The sequence below is a fragment of the Acipenser ruthenus genome, chromosome 22, assembly GCF_902713425.1.
Source record: "Acipenser ruthenus chromosome 22, fAciRut3.2 maternal haplotype, whole genome shotgun sequence".
NCBI classification, from domain to species: Eukaryota; Metazoa; Chordata; class Actinopteri; order Acipenseriformes; family Acipenseridae; genus Acipenser; species Acipenser ruthenus.
The window spans coordinates 24,127,850-24,142,674 of NC_081210.1; the positions used below are offsets into that span (position 1 = coordinate 24,127,850).

Here is a 14,825-nt window from a genome sequence, read left to right on the forward strand (position 1 = left end):
TTGCCACTGGGGGGCACTGTAACACTGTACTTATTTCAAATGAATAACGTATAGCTACCACAAGATTACACCACACAGTAAAACAAGGTGCTCAGGACAGTCTAGCTTTTCTGAGGCACTCAGAGGGGTGTGAGGGGGTAGAAGGGGGGACGAGAGTCGCTGGCAAGTTATAACGAAAGCACTTGATGACATATTTTTAGTCACCAGTTGATGTTGATTTATGGCTATTTATGCGGGTGTAACGTGGCCTGACTGGTTTTAAAGTGTATTACTGATAACTGATTAGACAAGGGGGCTAGGGGTGTCGTGTTTTTTTGTTTTGTTTTGTTTTTTGTTTTTTTCAATAAAACTAAAAAAGTGCCGTTTGCTCAGTTATGCCAAAACCGCACTCTCTGTTATTACACTTGTTTTACTTGTTCCCGTTTCTCCTCAGTTGTATTTCCAAATAGTCTGTAATAGTCAATAGCCTGTAAAATTTACAGGTGCTTGTCCCTATAACATTTTCAACACGAGTTAGTGCTCGGGGAGTCCAGGTCATTGACGAGTGTTTTTAATGTTCGAGACCTTAAGCGTGGTTTTCAAAAGTAGAAAATAAAATCACATTTTTAATATATAATATTTTTAAACGTGGCTTAATTTCATATGGTATATATATGTGTGGTAACCACGCACAATAGCCTGCGTATTGTGCATATTTAAAAACAGATGCCCATATTTAGAGAGCTTTTACTTACTGTAGTCTTAACTTGCAACATTTCTGCAAAGGCAAAATAAAACTGCGAGTGTCGCACAATGAGATATTTATACTGTAAGATCGCTGCTGGTATCAGCTGTGCCGATGTCCCTCAAATACACCCATTTGTTATTTAATGCAAAATGCACCGGTGACCAATTGTGCAAGTGGGCTACTATAACTAACTAAAATTACCGTTTAAATTAGTTATAAAATAACAGAAAATATTCGGTAACAGAAACAAAAAAGAACAAAAATATATTCGGTCTCCAATTAAAATAATATATTGCATCCCGATTGTTTTGTAATTGAATTCAATACATTTTGGCTTTATTAGGTACCACAAGTCTGGAGGTAGTTTCAGCTTTGTGCTGCTTTATTTAACAAACACAGCGAATAACAATAATAGCTTTCACACCATAATATTTATAATTTGGTCAAACAAAAAAATTGTGCGAAACTACAAAATGCATACATAGCCCGCAACAACTAAATACTGAATTGTATAAAAAGTAATATATATATATATATATATATATATATATATATATATATATATATATATATATATATATATATATATATATATATATAATGTTTAACCATTTAATAAATTAACATGAATCTTAACCCGTTAATTCCCTTGCTATATATATATATATATATATATATATATATATATATATATATATATATATATATATATATATATAGATAGATAGATAGATAGATAGATAGATAGATAGATAGATAGATAGATAGATATTTATATATATAATGTAGAAAAATAATAATATCGTTTTAATAATAGTTTATAGACAATCTAAGGACAGTTTAAAATCTTAAAACCTTATATACATTTTTTTTAATCCGTTTTTTGGGTTAATTTTGTAATATAAACACAAATCCTGTTGTTTTTTTAAAACGCTATATACTTGCAGGGTTAATGTAATACAATGTAGTATATGTTTGATCAAACTTTCGTATGGTTGTAATCTATTTTTTTTACTGCTCTTCTACCAAAAATATAACAATATTTATATTTTGGTTTTAAATAACAATAAAAAGAATCCGCAGTAATTTATATTTGAATATATAATTAGTGAAATAAATACAAAAACAAACAATTGAGCAGTGACTTTGATAAAACTGAACTTTAATTAATTAATTACATAGATAAGTTTGGAGTAGAGCGAGGCAAATTATTTTTTATTCCCTCTCAGGCTCATTTGGTTTTGTGTTTACACTGTGACACTGTAAAAGAAGGAGCTCCCATATCTCCTTTGGAAACAGAAAACTCAGGCAAAGAGAACGTTTTTAATTAAAAGGATGCATTAAAAAAAAGTAAAAGTGTGACCAGTTACTTTAAAGAAAATCTTAGTTTGGGAAAGAAAAAAAACGTTTAACAATGGAAAATAACTCCACCCAACTTTTTGTAAGTATCAAGACACTGAAATGTGGCTATTATGGTGAAACCTGAGAAATGGTCCCTAAACCCCGGCGAAGCAGCTCCACCAATCAGAGCCCAGGGGGCATGGCTAGCTGGTGTATTAAAGCTGCAGGTGAGCCACCCGATGATACACCTGTCAGCAGCTCTCCTGTTAGGAAACAGGTAGATAATTTAACCTTTTTGAGAGAGAGAGAGAGAGAGAGAGAGAGAGAGAGAGAGAGAGAGAGAGAGAGAGTTAGAGAGAGAGAGAGCGCTTGATAATGAGCTCATTCGACCCACAGGGACAATCTCCCCCTCGCTGCAGCCCTCAGTTCCCCAACATTGGGCAGGAGCCCCCAGAAATGAGTATGTACGGCGACAACTACTACCATCCGGGCAGCCTGCCCAGCCCCCAGAGGCCACCAAGTTATGACCTTGGAGACTACAGCGGGGCCACCCCCAACCCTTACCTGTGGTTCAACAGCTCAGGGATCAACAGCACTCCCTACCTGCCCGGGTCAGGTGCTGCACCATTCGTTCCACAGCACTACGGCATGCAGAGACCCTTCCTGCCAGGTGGCCCAGGGCTCGGAGCCGCAGACCTGAGCTGGTTCTCCCTTCCCTCCCAGGAGGACCTGATGAAGCTGGTGAGGCCACCCTACTCCTACTCTGCCCTCATCGCCATGGCGATCCACAGCGCCCACGAAAAGAGGCTCACCCTCAGCCAGATCTACCAGTATGTGGCCGATAACTTCCCCTTCTATAACAAGAGCAAGGCGGGCTGGCAGAACTCCATCCGCCACAACCTGTCCCTCAATGACTGCTTCAAGAAGGTGCCCCGTGATGAGGATGACCCAGGTAAGAGCAGGCTGACAACTGAGTGCTAGTCTGATTTGAGCATTTACAGTATTTTAGCATATATTACTGACACACCTTAATTTAAAATATACACCTGAACAAAATCAACTTTTTTTGCTAGCTGGTGTTGTTCTGACCTCTACTAGCTTGTCTTGCCACTACTGTTTTTATGAGAACTTTGAAGGTATTTAGCCAGAATTAAATGTAAAAAATATATACGTAGCACATGATTTCATGGAAAAAAAATTAATAATAATAATAATAATAATAATGACTATAGTGGCTCTAAAGGTTCGATATTTATTGATGTTCTTAAATTAGAACTTATGTTAGTGGAAATGAAAATAAGTAGGTGCTTTCTGTGTCCCACTCTCTGCAGGCAAGGGAAACTACTGGACCCTGGACCCCAACTGCGAGAAGATGTTCGACAACGGGAACTTCCGCCGAAAGAGGAAGAGAAAGTCAGACTTAAACTCCAGTAGTGGCGGGGGGGCGCTGAATTCTGAGAGGCCCGAAGGCAGCTCGCTGGAGGGGGGTAGCCCCCTGAGAGGAGCCCCGCTGGAGGAGGGGGGCTCCCTAGAGGGGAGCCCCAAGGCACCTGAGGCTTTACTGGACAGTTCAGAGGCAGGGGCCCAGGACAGAGGGCCCTCCCCATCATCCTCCGCTACTGCCTCCTCCCCCTGCCTCAACAACTTCCTGTCCAGCATGACATCCTATATGAACAGTGGCTCCCCGACTCTGAGCAGGCCCACGGCACTAGGATTCGGGAGCGAGATCTCTCAGAGAGCAGGACAGACCATGGGCGGCTTTGGGGCCTTCTCCCCCAACACCCTCAGCATCCCTGGAGTCAGTGGAACAGAGTGGACGTCCCCAGCACCCCCCTCCTCACTCGGCTACAGCAGCTCCGTCCTCAACCAGTTTAACAGCCACTTCTACCCCAGTCTGAGTTCTGGGGGGCTTCTCTACCCCAGGGAAGGCACGGAGGTGTAGAGGCAGGCAGGCAGACAGACAAATGTAGGAAAGTAGCACCTCTCTCTGTCTGCCTGCCTTCAACCTTTAAAAAAAACAAACAAATACAGGAAAAAAATATAAAATTGTATTTTTTATTTTACCCAAAGATTATTTGTAAGGTTTTGTTTGGTAACAGTTTCTTGGCCCATTGTAAAACACAATTAGGGAGATATTGTAGGATTTTGTGTGTTTAACCAAAGACATTTCTGCCAACTCTCCTGTAGCATTATTTGTTCTGCAAGGTTACTGCCAGTTAAGGTTTTGATACAGTACATTACTGTACTTTCTGCTATCTAAATAGCTCCAGACAGAGGCTGTATCATGTATTTATTCAAGCATGATAGTCAATTCATAGGACTTCAGTGTAGTACTGGCACTTTAATGCTATATGATTTTGTTATGCCCTTTTCAATTCATCCAGATCACTAAACAGTAATTACATTGAGTAATATTTTTTCTGTTTTTATTAAATGCATTCTTTACATTCTCTGTCACAGTAATTTGAATTTGTATCCACAATGAAGGCAAAAAGCTTTTGTCTTGCAGCCAGGTATAGACTTGTGTCATGCTAGTTTGTGATGAAACTCAGATGTAATTAATTTACAAGTGCCTCCAGCATTTGTGGCAAAACATTTAGTTAAATTGATAAAGGCATAAGTCAAAATGTTTGTCTGCTCGACCTGCTAAGAATTAATTTAATGTTTTGAAGTTATGAATGAAGCTTGCATCTTTTTGAATTAGGTTATTGTATTGTAAAAAAAAAAAAAACTATGTTTACTCTTTAAAATGTATATTTAAAATGGTTAAAATATTCAGAGAGATTGTATATATATATATATATATGTATATTAGGTCTTGACGATTGATGTATTTTAGTCATTGTTTTAAAAGTGCTAAGAATTGTTATTGAGCATTTCCAGGGCAAGATACTCTATGATTGAAAGAACACTGTGACACAACTTTTATAATTTTATATGTTACTGATGTGCTGTAAATACTGGCCATTGTGGGCAAAGGGTATAATATTTGTAATAAAGTATTTTTTAAACAGAAAAAAACATTGAAATGTTTCTTCCTGCAATTACTCTTTTTTCACTTACACACCCTGCGAATGAGACAGGCTACTGAAGAAGTCAGACCTTGTCACTCTGATAAATGTCATTAAGGTTTGCCTTGAAGGGTAGTTCTCCTTCATGTAAATACCAAATGATATTGGGATGTATTCAAGAAGAATTAGCATGCCAGTAAATCCTTAGGCCTGCAATGTACATAGTAGAAATGTACCAGTTCCTAAATGCTTCAATTATGCAATTGCCTAAATAGCTGGAGCCAGGAACTCTGGCAGATAGGGAGATAACATGAAATGATTAAAGATGAAAGCCTCTTTGTGAAAGTGAATCTGATTAAATACGCTCTGGTTTTACAATCCTAGCTCACTCTCTTGTGTATACTACAAACATTGGCAGCAGGTACAGCCTAAAGCACTCTCCACCACAAAGTCACAAGGTCAAATACATGTCAGGTCCATTGGTATGGAACAATCTATCTGCTATTGTAGAACAGAATCAAATTGCATTTTATAAGGCAGATAATAATTCTGCAAATCAGGGTTTATCCTCTGCAGCTTTGAAATAATGGAAGTACTTTACATACTGTATACTTACGCTATCAGTAAAATTCTTAACTCTCCATCAGACGGTTGCTTATTTGAGTAGTGCGAGTGATTACTTGTATTTTATACAGTAAGGCTCATCTCGTAGAAGAGCCCTCTATTAAACTTATTTGAAAAAAGACCTGTAAAACAAATGTATAGCTAAGTACAAACTGAGGGCTCAGAACCAGAGGGGCGTAAGTGACATTTTTGTCAAAATGGCATATTATATATCAAATTAAAGCTCTTGATCTATCTAGTGCCAATAGGACCTAACTGAAATTACAAACTGCATTGAATAAAGTGAGAAAGTAATAAAGGTAAACTTAGTGCCAGGAGGGCGTAACTAGCACACTTACACCCTACTGGCATGGAGTGTTGCATTGTGGGATGGCTGAGTGACAGCAGATGAGTCAAAATGGCTGAAAAAAGCTGTAAAATAAAACTTTGTGTAAAAATCTAACTTTTGTGGATATTTTACTCGGTTAAATTGAGGATTCAAGCAATGAATTCACTACAGAATAAGAACCAGACCATGTCAACTGTAGAAAATCTTGTAAGTTATATTTTACAGTAGTATTTTTAAGTATAATTTATGAAATATGACTGTATATGTGAACATTTCTATTTTAAAGATACATATTGATTTATTAATTGTGGCTTTCCCAAGATCTTCCATGCAAGACACATTTTTCTAAACCCGTGCTGCATTTATAAACCGGGGGCCAGTTTCACAAACCACTTGTAGGCAGCAGTCTGCTAAATCCATCTGTATCATGTATTAGAACAATCATTTAAAAAAAGACATTTGGCCAGATTTTACAACAACAAAAGAGGAAAATTCAAATGACATATTCAAAGAATCTTCTTGATGAAATGAAGTTTGATATTCATGAAAACGCCTAGACTGTTATTTGGTTTCCTTCAAGCTTTCTGTGCTTTGTGAATAAAACATGTAAGATATACTGCATTTCGTAGCATTGGCAAACTGGGAGGTTGTCAATGGATCCAAAACACAAAAGCTTGCACAATTGCAAGAGTCCTTCAGGCTGAGATTATTGTATTGACAGAGCTCTGAGACACAGTTCATGTGGTTCTAGTCCCGACTGTGGACAGTCCTGCCTTTTAAATATTTGTCCTTGTACTTAGACTGGTACCCCGCTTATCTCTGTGCTGGACAGTAAGATGTATTTAGGGGTGTAGTTCTACCTGGAAAGGTGCCCAATAATTAGGTGCCTAATTATTGTTACATACCTGTTAATAGGTAATGATACCCTTTTATATAAACAATAACTTAGCCTCGCACTGGTTGCTAGCCCTTAAAACCACCTCTGCCTGTATTGTATGTGTGGAGAGATGTTTCAAGAATTGGAAATTTGCTTCAACTGAATGACGATAAGGGGGGCAGTTAAAAATAAATGAATTATTCAACCTTTAAACTTCAGTTTATATGTGATTCCAGCGTGTTCATTTAAGTTACAATGTTCCAGTGCTTTAAAACCAGGAGATGTTTTCCTGAAACCGAAATCTATAATCACATCTTGATTTTACCCAAGTAAAAAAAATGCAGTTAAAAGCAATTAGTTGAAGGATTTCCCCTAACTGCTGTTTACTTGTTATTAGTTTTAGCTGTAAAGCATTAAAAAGATGATTTCAGTCACTGTAAGGTGACCAGATGTCCCGGTTTAGCCGGGACAGTCCTGGTTTTCTATCAAAGGTCCCGTTATCCCGACATTTTTCTCGAAATCTCGCGGTTTTCAGCCACTTCGCGACACACTCTAAATACCTTTTGTCAAAATAACGTAAACAACCGTTTCCTATAACTGAGTTTATGGCACCTGCAGTGAAAACTAAATAAAACCTGTATTTGTTTTTTACTTATTCATTGTATTGATCCACACTTATTCATATTAAACATCATTATTTCATTGTAAACAGGCACTAAGTTTACCCGTTTAATCGACTCTGGTCGACTTTCCTTTTGCTGTCCTGGACACGGCTTGCTTTCCTCAATCAGTGGGCCCCAATTTCCATTCAGTTTGGATAAAAAGTAGGCCTGAAATGTTTTGCTCAAGTCATGTTGGCTCATACAGTATATAGAACAGAAGTACCAAGGCTGAAGCCAGTGAGACAGTGTGACTGACAATGCCCCTGACAATGACAAGGGCAGCTCGAGTTTCATAGGTTCTGGCAATGTGCTGAAGTGTGTGCTTTATTTATGGGTAAACTGCTGTGGCCTGCCTGGAGCACTCAAACAGCAACTGTAAATACAAGGCTGACTCCTGCTATCCTCAGGCAATTACAGGTTATTTACAATGAGAGATTAATGAGAGGGGGAATCTACCCCCCCACCCGCCCCCCCCCGTGGCCCTCTTTATAGGGTTCTGACAGGTGTCAATCTTCTCCCCTGTATGACATTAGTGTTAGCCAACTGGGGCACTGCTCTGAGTATCCCACATTGATGTTAGCCATGGAGAACAGGCAGTCCAGATAGAGAGCTGGATCTCACTGTTTCCCAGATAGGGAGTGATCTAGAGAGCTGGATCTCACTGTTTTCCAGACCCCACTGACTGCTCACTGATTCGATGACCCTGTCAGCACATTCGATGACCCTACAGGAAAAGCCCTCATTGGGCTGTTCAAATTACTATAGTCACAGGCTGGGAAACTCCCAAAAATAAACTTAGGAAAGACGAGTTTTGCTTCAAATCCCTTTAACAAACCTGATGAGCAAAATATCTGCAGCTGAGCTATGACCATCAAGCACAGCATGGTGGGGTTGACTCCTCTCCACTGAAACGATGCGATTATTCATTTAAACCTGCTTATTAGAGTCACTGAAGGAAGATTTTTATAGGAACTGTAGCTTTTAATTCAGAAAATATACTGTAAACACAAGGTTGCATGTGATTGGGTCCTTCTAAAATTGTGTCTTTGTGACTTGCCTTCTCTCCTGTCGCAAAATCAATTGCTACAGCAGTGGTAAGTATAAGTACATGGTCATTAAAAACACATGGTCATTTTATAAATGTGGTCTTTTGATGCAGGTTTGATGATGCATTTATATTAGGAAAATGTTTGTCTAAAGAAAGGGTGCCAATAAGGTGTAAAGTTGGCTTCCTGAAATGTTGAACTATTTTTATAGAGACAATTCAGTTTCAAATACAAATACCAAAAATAAATGGAACATTCAAACATGAATACACCAAATACACGTTGTGTTTGGAATACACTTAAAAATGCAGGTACATTAACTACATGCGCCACCCTAATATTTACTACACGCACTTAGCAAACATGCTGTGATGTTAAGGATGGAACATTACCAACACGTATGCAATCGTTTTATTTTCCCGATAGTATAATTTTGTACTTTTCCAAACAAGGGTCCCTGCTTGACAGGAGTTATCCACAGTATTGTTTGAAAATGCTGATTTACTGGAAAAAAACTGGTTCTATTCTAGTATGTGAATCCTCAAATTCAGTACTTTCCGGTATTGCTAGAAAAACGGCTTTTTTAACAGTTTTTTGCTGCTGAACCCCTATCTTTACCTGTAGCTTATTTGTATAACCTTCCTTTCCACTTGAGTGAACTACAAGGATGCATGCAGCAGTGTCACCTGAAAGGATGTGCCAACGGAGGAGTCATTCTCTTTAGACTCCTAGCAATCCCACCACTAGACCATTAGAAAGGACTGCATGGGAAACTAGGATGTGTCTCAATAAGTGTTTACACAAAGAGAAGGATAGACTGCTGATTCTGGCATGTAAGACTGGATTGAAACAATACTACAACAGAAAAAAATTCAATGGAAAGAGAATGTTTGACTGCTTGTGTTTGTGCTTTGTTTTCAATTAATTTAGGCCAAGCTTTTATCGTAGGGGTCACACTGAAAGTTTGCAACTTTTAAGATAATAAAGGTCAGCTGTAGACTAGAAAAAAGCCCCTAAATTAAATATCTGAACTGTTGTTTGGCAAACTTTTTTAAGGAAAGTTATCCTTTCTGAATAAACATGCCTATGATGTTTTTGAGCTATGAGAAGCCTCCAATAAACTAACAAGGCTGCTTTATTATACAAATAAAATACAGAAATACACAGACACCCCAGGATAACAATTACATGCCAGTTTCGTTCAAGTAGAACATAACTGGTAGATTCAAAGGTACCCAGTCTAAGGTATGAGCCTTAAATAGTTTCTCCCAGGGCTCCATACAGGAACTTATAGAGTAACTAACAGCATTATACATCCCCACCTGTTGCTACAACTGTTTAAATAAAGTAATTGTCATTTTTCTTTTCATTGTTAACATCCTGACAACTTTTTACACATATACCTTTAAAGTCTGTTTCAAAGCTGTTCTCAAAATTTCCGCTCTAGTGCACTGTGGTTTGAGATCTGTCCTCTAAATCAGTGGAGAAAGAGCGATTTAAAAAAAACATAACAGCAGGTGCTCTGGCTTTTCTGTTCCGTACCACATCATTGATCGTTATTGCAGTGTTACCTGTTTGACAATGTGGGCAATAACCCTAACACTCAGTGCCTAGAGTGGACATTTTGTAAAAAGTTGTCAGGATGTTAATAATAAAAACAAAAACTGCAAGTACGTTATTTAAACAGTTGTAGCAACACATGGGAACGTGTAACGTTATATTTTTCAGAACCCGCTTCTTACTCTATAGTGTCAGTTTCTATAACTAAATAAAATGTTGATATTCATAAAAAAAATGTCTACTCTGTTGTTAAGGAAACCAATAACAGTTTAGATCAGTTTGTATTAATAACATGGGGTAAAGCTGTGAATAGATGTGATCCACCATTACTTATATAAATGTAGAAAAAAGCCCCAGTATATCTTTCCTGCCCTTTGGTATAATTCTTTTGTACATTGTACTACAAAAAAAAAGAAGAAAAAACGAAATAAAATAAAAACATACGTTTTTCCACCAGCAGTGACCTGCTGTCTCTTCCATAATATATCTTTTTTAGAAGCCTAGAATAGTGGCGGTACCACAGGGTTCTGCTCCACAAGTGTACACCAGGCAGCAGAACCAATGTGAATGCACCTGGAGATGTCAGATGAGTGTGATTCTAATCAAGCCCCAGGCTTTGTCAGGGCTGTCCATCAGCCTGCCAGCGGTGACGAGGCCCTGTCCTGGGCTTGTGCCTTCTGTTTACCTCTAAACAAGGGCAGCAAGCCTTCTCTTTGCGCCTCCAACAACTTCCTTGGGTAACTTATTCACTTTTTATCTCATCTTTCCTACTAACAAGACTCTGATAGTGGAGGTGTGGGCCAGTCTGGTTTCTTTGTGGACAGCTGGAATCATTCTGAATTTTAATGACTGTTCTGCAGGCACTTCATTAACTCCAAAAGGTTTAGCTTGAAAAGCAGTTGGCTGTGCAATGTGTTTGTGTGTTTATTTTGATTGTTTTGCATCAAAGGTGAAGGTTTGATAGCACTGGCTGCAGACAGACACCATGTAGCACGGTCTCCTGATCTCAAGGACCACTTTCATTCCAGGATGTCTCCGGATTGAGCCTGATTGTACTGCAATGTTCGTTGCTGTGACCCATAAAAAAAATGTACATCTTAATATATTTACACACATAATAGTACATCACTTGCAGTTACTGGTATTGTTTTTGCTGCCACTATTTCCAGTTCCTTGAAAGACTGTTCTATGGTCATTATTAAAATACATCCCTTAGTTAATGGAAGAAAAACAGTGAGGTTTTTAGGCAGGTGGTGATGAGGCAGCTGAATGTACAGAACTGCTCAGAAAGTATTAGCATGCTGGGCACTGTGAGCCTTTGCAGCTTAGTGACTCCTTTCAGTACTATTGCCCTGCTCCTCTCTCTTCAGTCATACAGTATGACAGACAGCTGCACTGCCACTACAGTGAGAATTCAGTATTGGTAGGGGTAAGTGTCAAACAGCATAGCTGCTGTAGATTGCAGTTTAACTACTGTGTTGAACTGTAATAAAACTGCAGAAGGAATAGTATTCGAAAGAATTACAGTAACAATATATGATAATAATAATAATATAATGTCTTTATTTTTATATAGCTCCTTTCATAGTGGACCACCATCACAAAGAGCTTTACAGAGGTAGGCTGTGAACTGTGCATTATATGCAGAGTCACTTACAATAGGACATTGATTTAACATCTCATCCGCAGGATGGAGCACAAGGAGGTGGAGCACAATATGGACACTGTGCACTGCTGTACTGCACTTTAACTGCGGTTGATCTCTATAATGAGCACTATCAAGGGCTCTGTCTCTTTAAGAACAGAGAAGAAGCCAAAGGAGGAAACTTGAATTTTTTTTTTTTTTTTCTCAGTAAAACCGTTAAAAGTGTGAAAGCGCTGGACGCCAGCTGAAAACTTGTTTGACCTGTCTAATTGCCAAAAGAGCTTAACAACACTTTGTCCTTCTGAACGCTTCAATGTCAAGTGTACGCCACTCAGTGTCAGTGATCAAACCGTCTGTCAACGAGTGCTGGATCTGTCTGTTAGATCAAATTACTGCCAGCTTTTCAAAATTATCCACTACCTGATACCCCTAGGATGAAATATGTGAATTGCTCAATGCTCTAAACAGGGTTTACATTGGTTGGGTAAACGCAAGCCTGTGTATATTGTGCAGTTCAAGCTCATTAAGTTTACTTGGAGATATTAGTATGTTTTAAGACCCCCAGGGAAAACTCTGTTTCATTCCATTATTTGAAGTATTTCTAAATTGATTTTATGGTTATATTACACATAAGCTTTGTGCACTCTAGCAGAAAAAAAAAAACCTTAACTATGAAATCTAAACTAAATTAAAAAAATAAATAACTGTAGGTAATAAAATGTATGAAATCTTTGCAATATAATTTGCCTGAACACACTGAATAATGTAATGCAATTTTGATGCCACAGCCATAACTCGTGTTCACAGATTGCAAGCCTAGCTGTTGGGGTGTGGTATGACATCATTCTGATATGCTCCAAACCTATTTGTAAGCGAGGTTTCTCACTGTGTGTGCTCTGCAGAAAGGTCATTTTCCAAATACAGTTATTATCCAGGGAAGAGGGTGAACAGCCTCATTCAGCTTTTCAAACCACTATTTATTTGTATCTACTGTTCCCCTCAGGGCTAGGAACATCCCGTGAAGTCTCCAACAGATACCCCGAGCCATGTTCCCACCACAAGCTGAAACAAGTCTTGACGAGTTTTATCAGACGTGCCTGCGGCTGCGCTGTTATCGAAGCTCTCCAGTTTTTTCCAGTGTTCTCGTTTCTTGTTAACGCTGAGGTAACGGCCCATTCCAAGCTCTATCGAAGCCCATCTGGACAGCAGTGCCCAGTTCTTGCGCGCTGCTGCATAACAATAGAAAGACCTCAGGTCACCTATTAACTTTTAATCAATAAGATTAGCAAATAAGTGTGTCATGTGCCAAGTCGAGTTGTTTATTGACAAAACAGCCGTCCTTTTTTAACATGTGTCTTTTATTTCAAATGCTAATTCAAATCAACAAACAAGTGTGTCTCTCGTTTACCCCCACCCTGCAAAATCTGTTTGTACGCAAACACGGCCTGATAACTATTCAGTGCTCTGTCGCTGCCATGTAGTGCATTCAGAGCACTCTGTCATCAAAGAGGCTGAGGACATACACATGTACCATTTTCATAAAGGCCAATACAGTACATCTTTAAACCACTTTCCATTTCATGAACAATCCTCTTTAAGTATGAAAGTGGTCTATCAAGCAGGTAATGACTGCTGTTTAATCAATTGAAGTCCCCTCCCTTTTTTTTTTTTTTTTAAAACCAAGAAAAAGCATGTCACCTATAAAAGTTTACCACTGTATTTTTGCAGTTTTCCCATTGATGTACTGTGCATTTACCATAGTTTACTATGTTTATTAATATGTTTTACCATATCATATCTCACTGGTCTTTACGGTGCTTACCAATCCTTTACCATGCTTTCACTGTGCTGTGTTACACTTAGCTATGCTTTTACTATGAGAAACTTTTATATGGAGAGGCAATGGTGCTTACTCACTGTAGAACATACAGCCTTGTTAGCAGAAATATGTGTCAGGGACCTGTTTCACAAAGCGCTTCTGAAGTTAGAAGCTGGAAGGAGTCTAGCTCTTCTGTCAGGTTTCATGGCGGCTCTGCTGCTGTCCTGCTAGTTAGTATGATTCTAGGTGATATGAATGATAATTACCATGGCAACTGTACTCTTGTGCGGGTCATCCAGACAGATCAAAGTTGAAGATGGAGTACACTTCACTGAACGGACATAAAAACATAAAAAAACCCAAATAAAAGAATCTTGCTAGCCTCATGTCTTGCCTCAACACTCAAAATGCGAAGGCTGGTGTCTCATATTGCCTGTGAGAGAGAAGAAAGTTAAGATAAATATATTGCAACTTAATCAATTCAATTTAAAAACTCCACATTACTTTAAATATCCAGCTACAGTAATCCCTCGCTAAACCGGACCTGTCTGGAGATAGACAAAAAGTGGTCCAGTCTAAAAAAAAATAAAAAAACACACACATTTATGGTGCTCATTTTATTTTAAATGTATAAAGTGCATCAGTGCTCAAAGCAAAACAAACATAGTAACAAAACAGGTGTTTCTGATTTTTGCACTGATAAGCTTCTGCTCCACTGCAAATTCCACACCTCTTATATACGTTGACTATGAAAACATTAGTAAATGGAAAATGTGTCCATTTTGTTTTTATTCCATCACAGTTTGGTGCTCATATTTCTTATGTATGTCGTGCTCAGTACCTTGTCGCTGCTTTTCCAATAGTAGTTTTCTACTTCACCACACATTTCCCTATTGTATATCTATTGTCAAGTATTTATTACGATGTGACAGAACTTCAAAAGAAATTTGTACATCAAAATGTCTGTTTTTTTTATTTCCTCCTAATTTTCATATTTGAGTCTGAAAACTGGTCTGTTGATTTCATAATATATTTCTATTTATTTGAGCTGCCCACTCTCCTGTTAGAATCCGCCATCCACTCCTCTTGTGAACGGGCTAAACTCCTGACTGGTGTGTGAAATCCACTTATCGCTTCAGCAAAGTGAGCACGATGGCTTCCCGCCCATTGTCATTCTGTGTGAGA

General features: G+C 38.4%; 1 protein-coding gene across 1 annotated transcript; it reads left to right on the plus strand.

Annotated features, from left to right (window-relative positions):
- Positions 1-2,326: 2,326 nt before the first annotated feature.
- foxi3b (forkhead box I3b) lies at positions 2,327-5,089 on the plus strand. Its single transcript, XM_034052292.3, has 2 exons — positions 2,327-3,020; positions 3,400-5,089. Exons 1-2 carry the CDS (start codon positions 2,444-2,446, stop codon positions 4,008-4,010), a joined length of 1,188 nt encoding a protein of 395 aa, XP_033908183.3. The 5' UTR covers positions 2,327-2,443; the 3' UTR covers positions 4,011-5,089.
- The last annotated feature ends 9,736 nt before the right edge of the window (positions 5,090-14,825 follow it).

What these genes read in the sequence shown, in the direction of transcription:
- foxi3b (XM_034052292.3), top strand. Translation starts at nt 2,444, where the DNA reads ATGAGCTCATTCGACCCACAGGGACAATCTCCCCCTCGCTGCAGCCCT. An exon ending in CCGTGATGAGGATGACCCAG is followed by an intron (nt 3,021 to 3,399) that starts GTAAGAGCAGGC and finishes CACTCTCTGCAG; the next exon opens with GCAAGGGAAACTACTGGACC.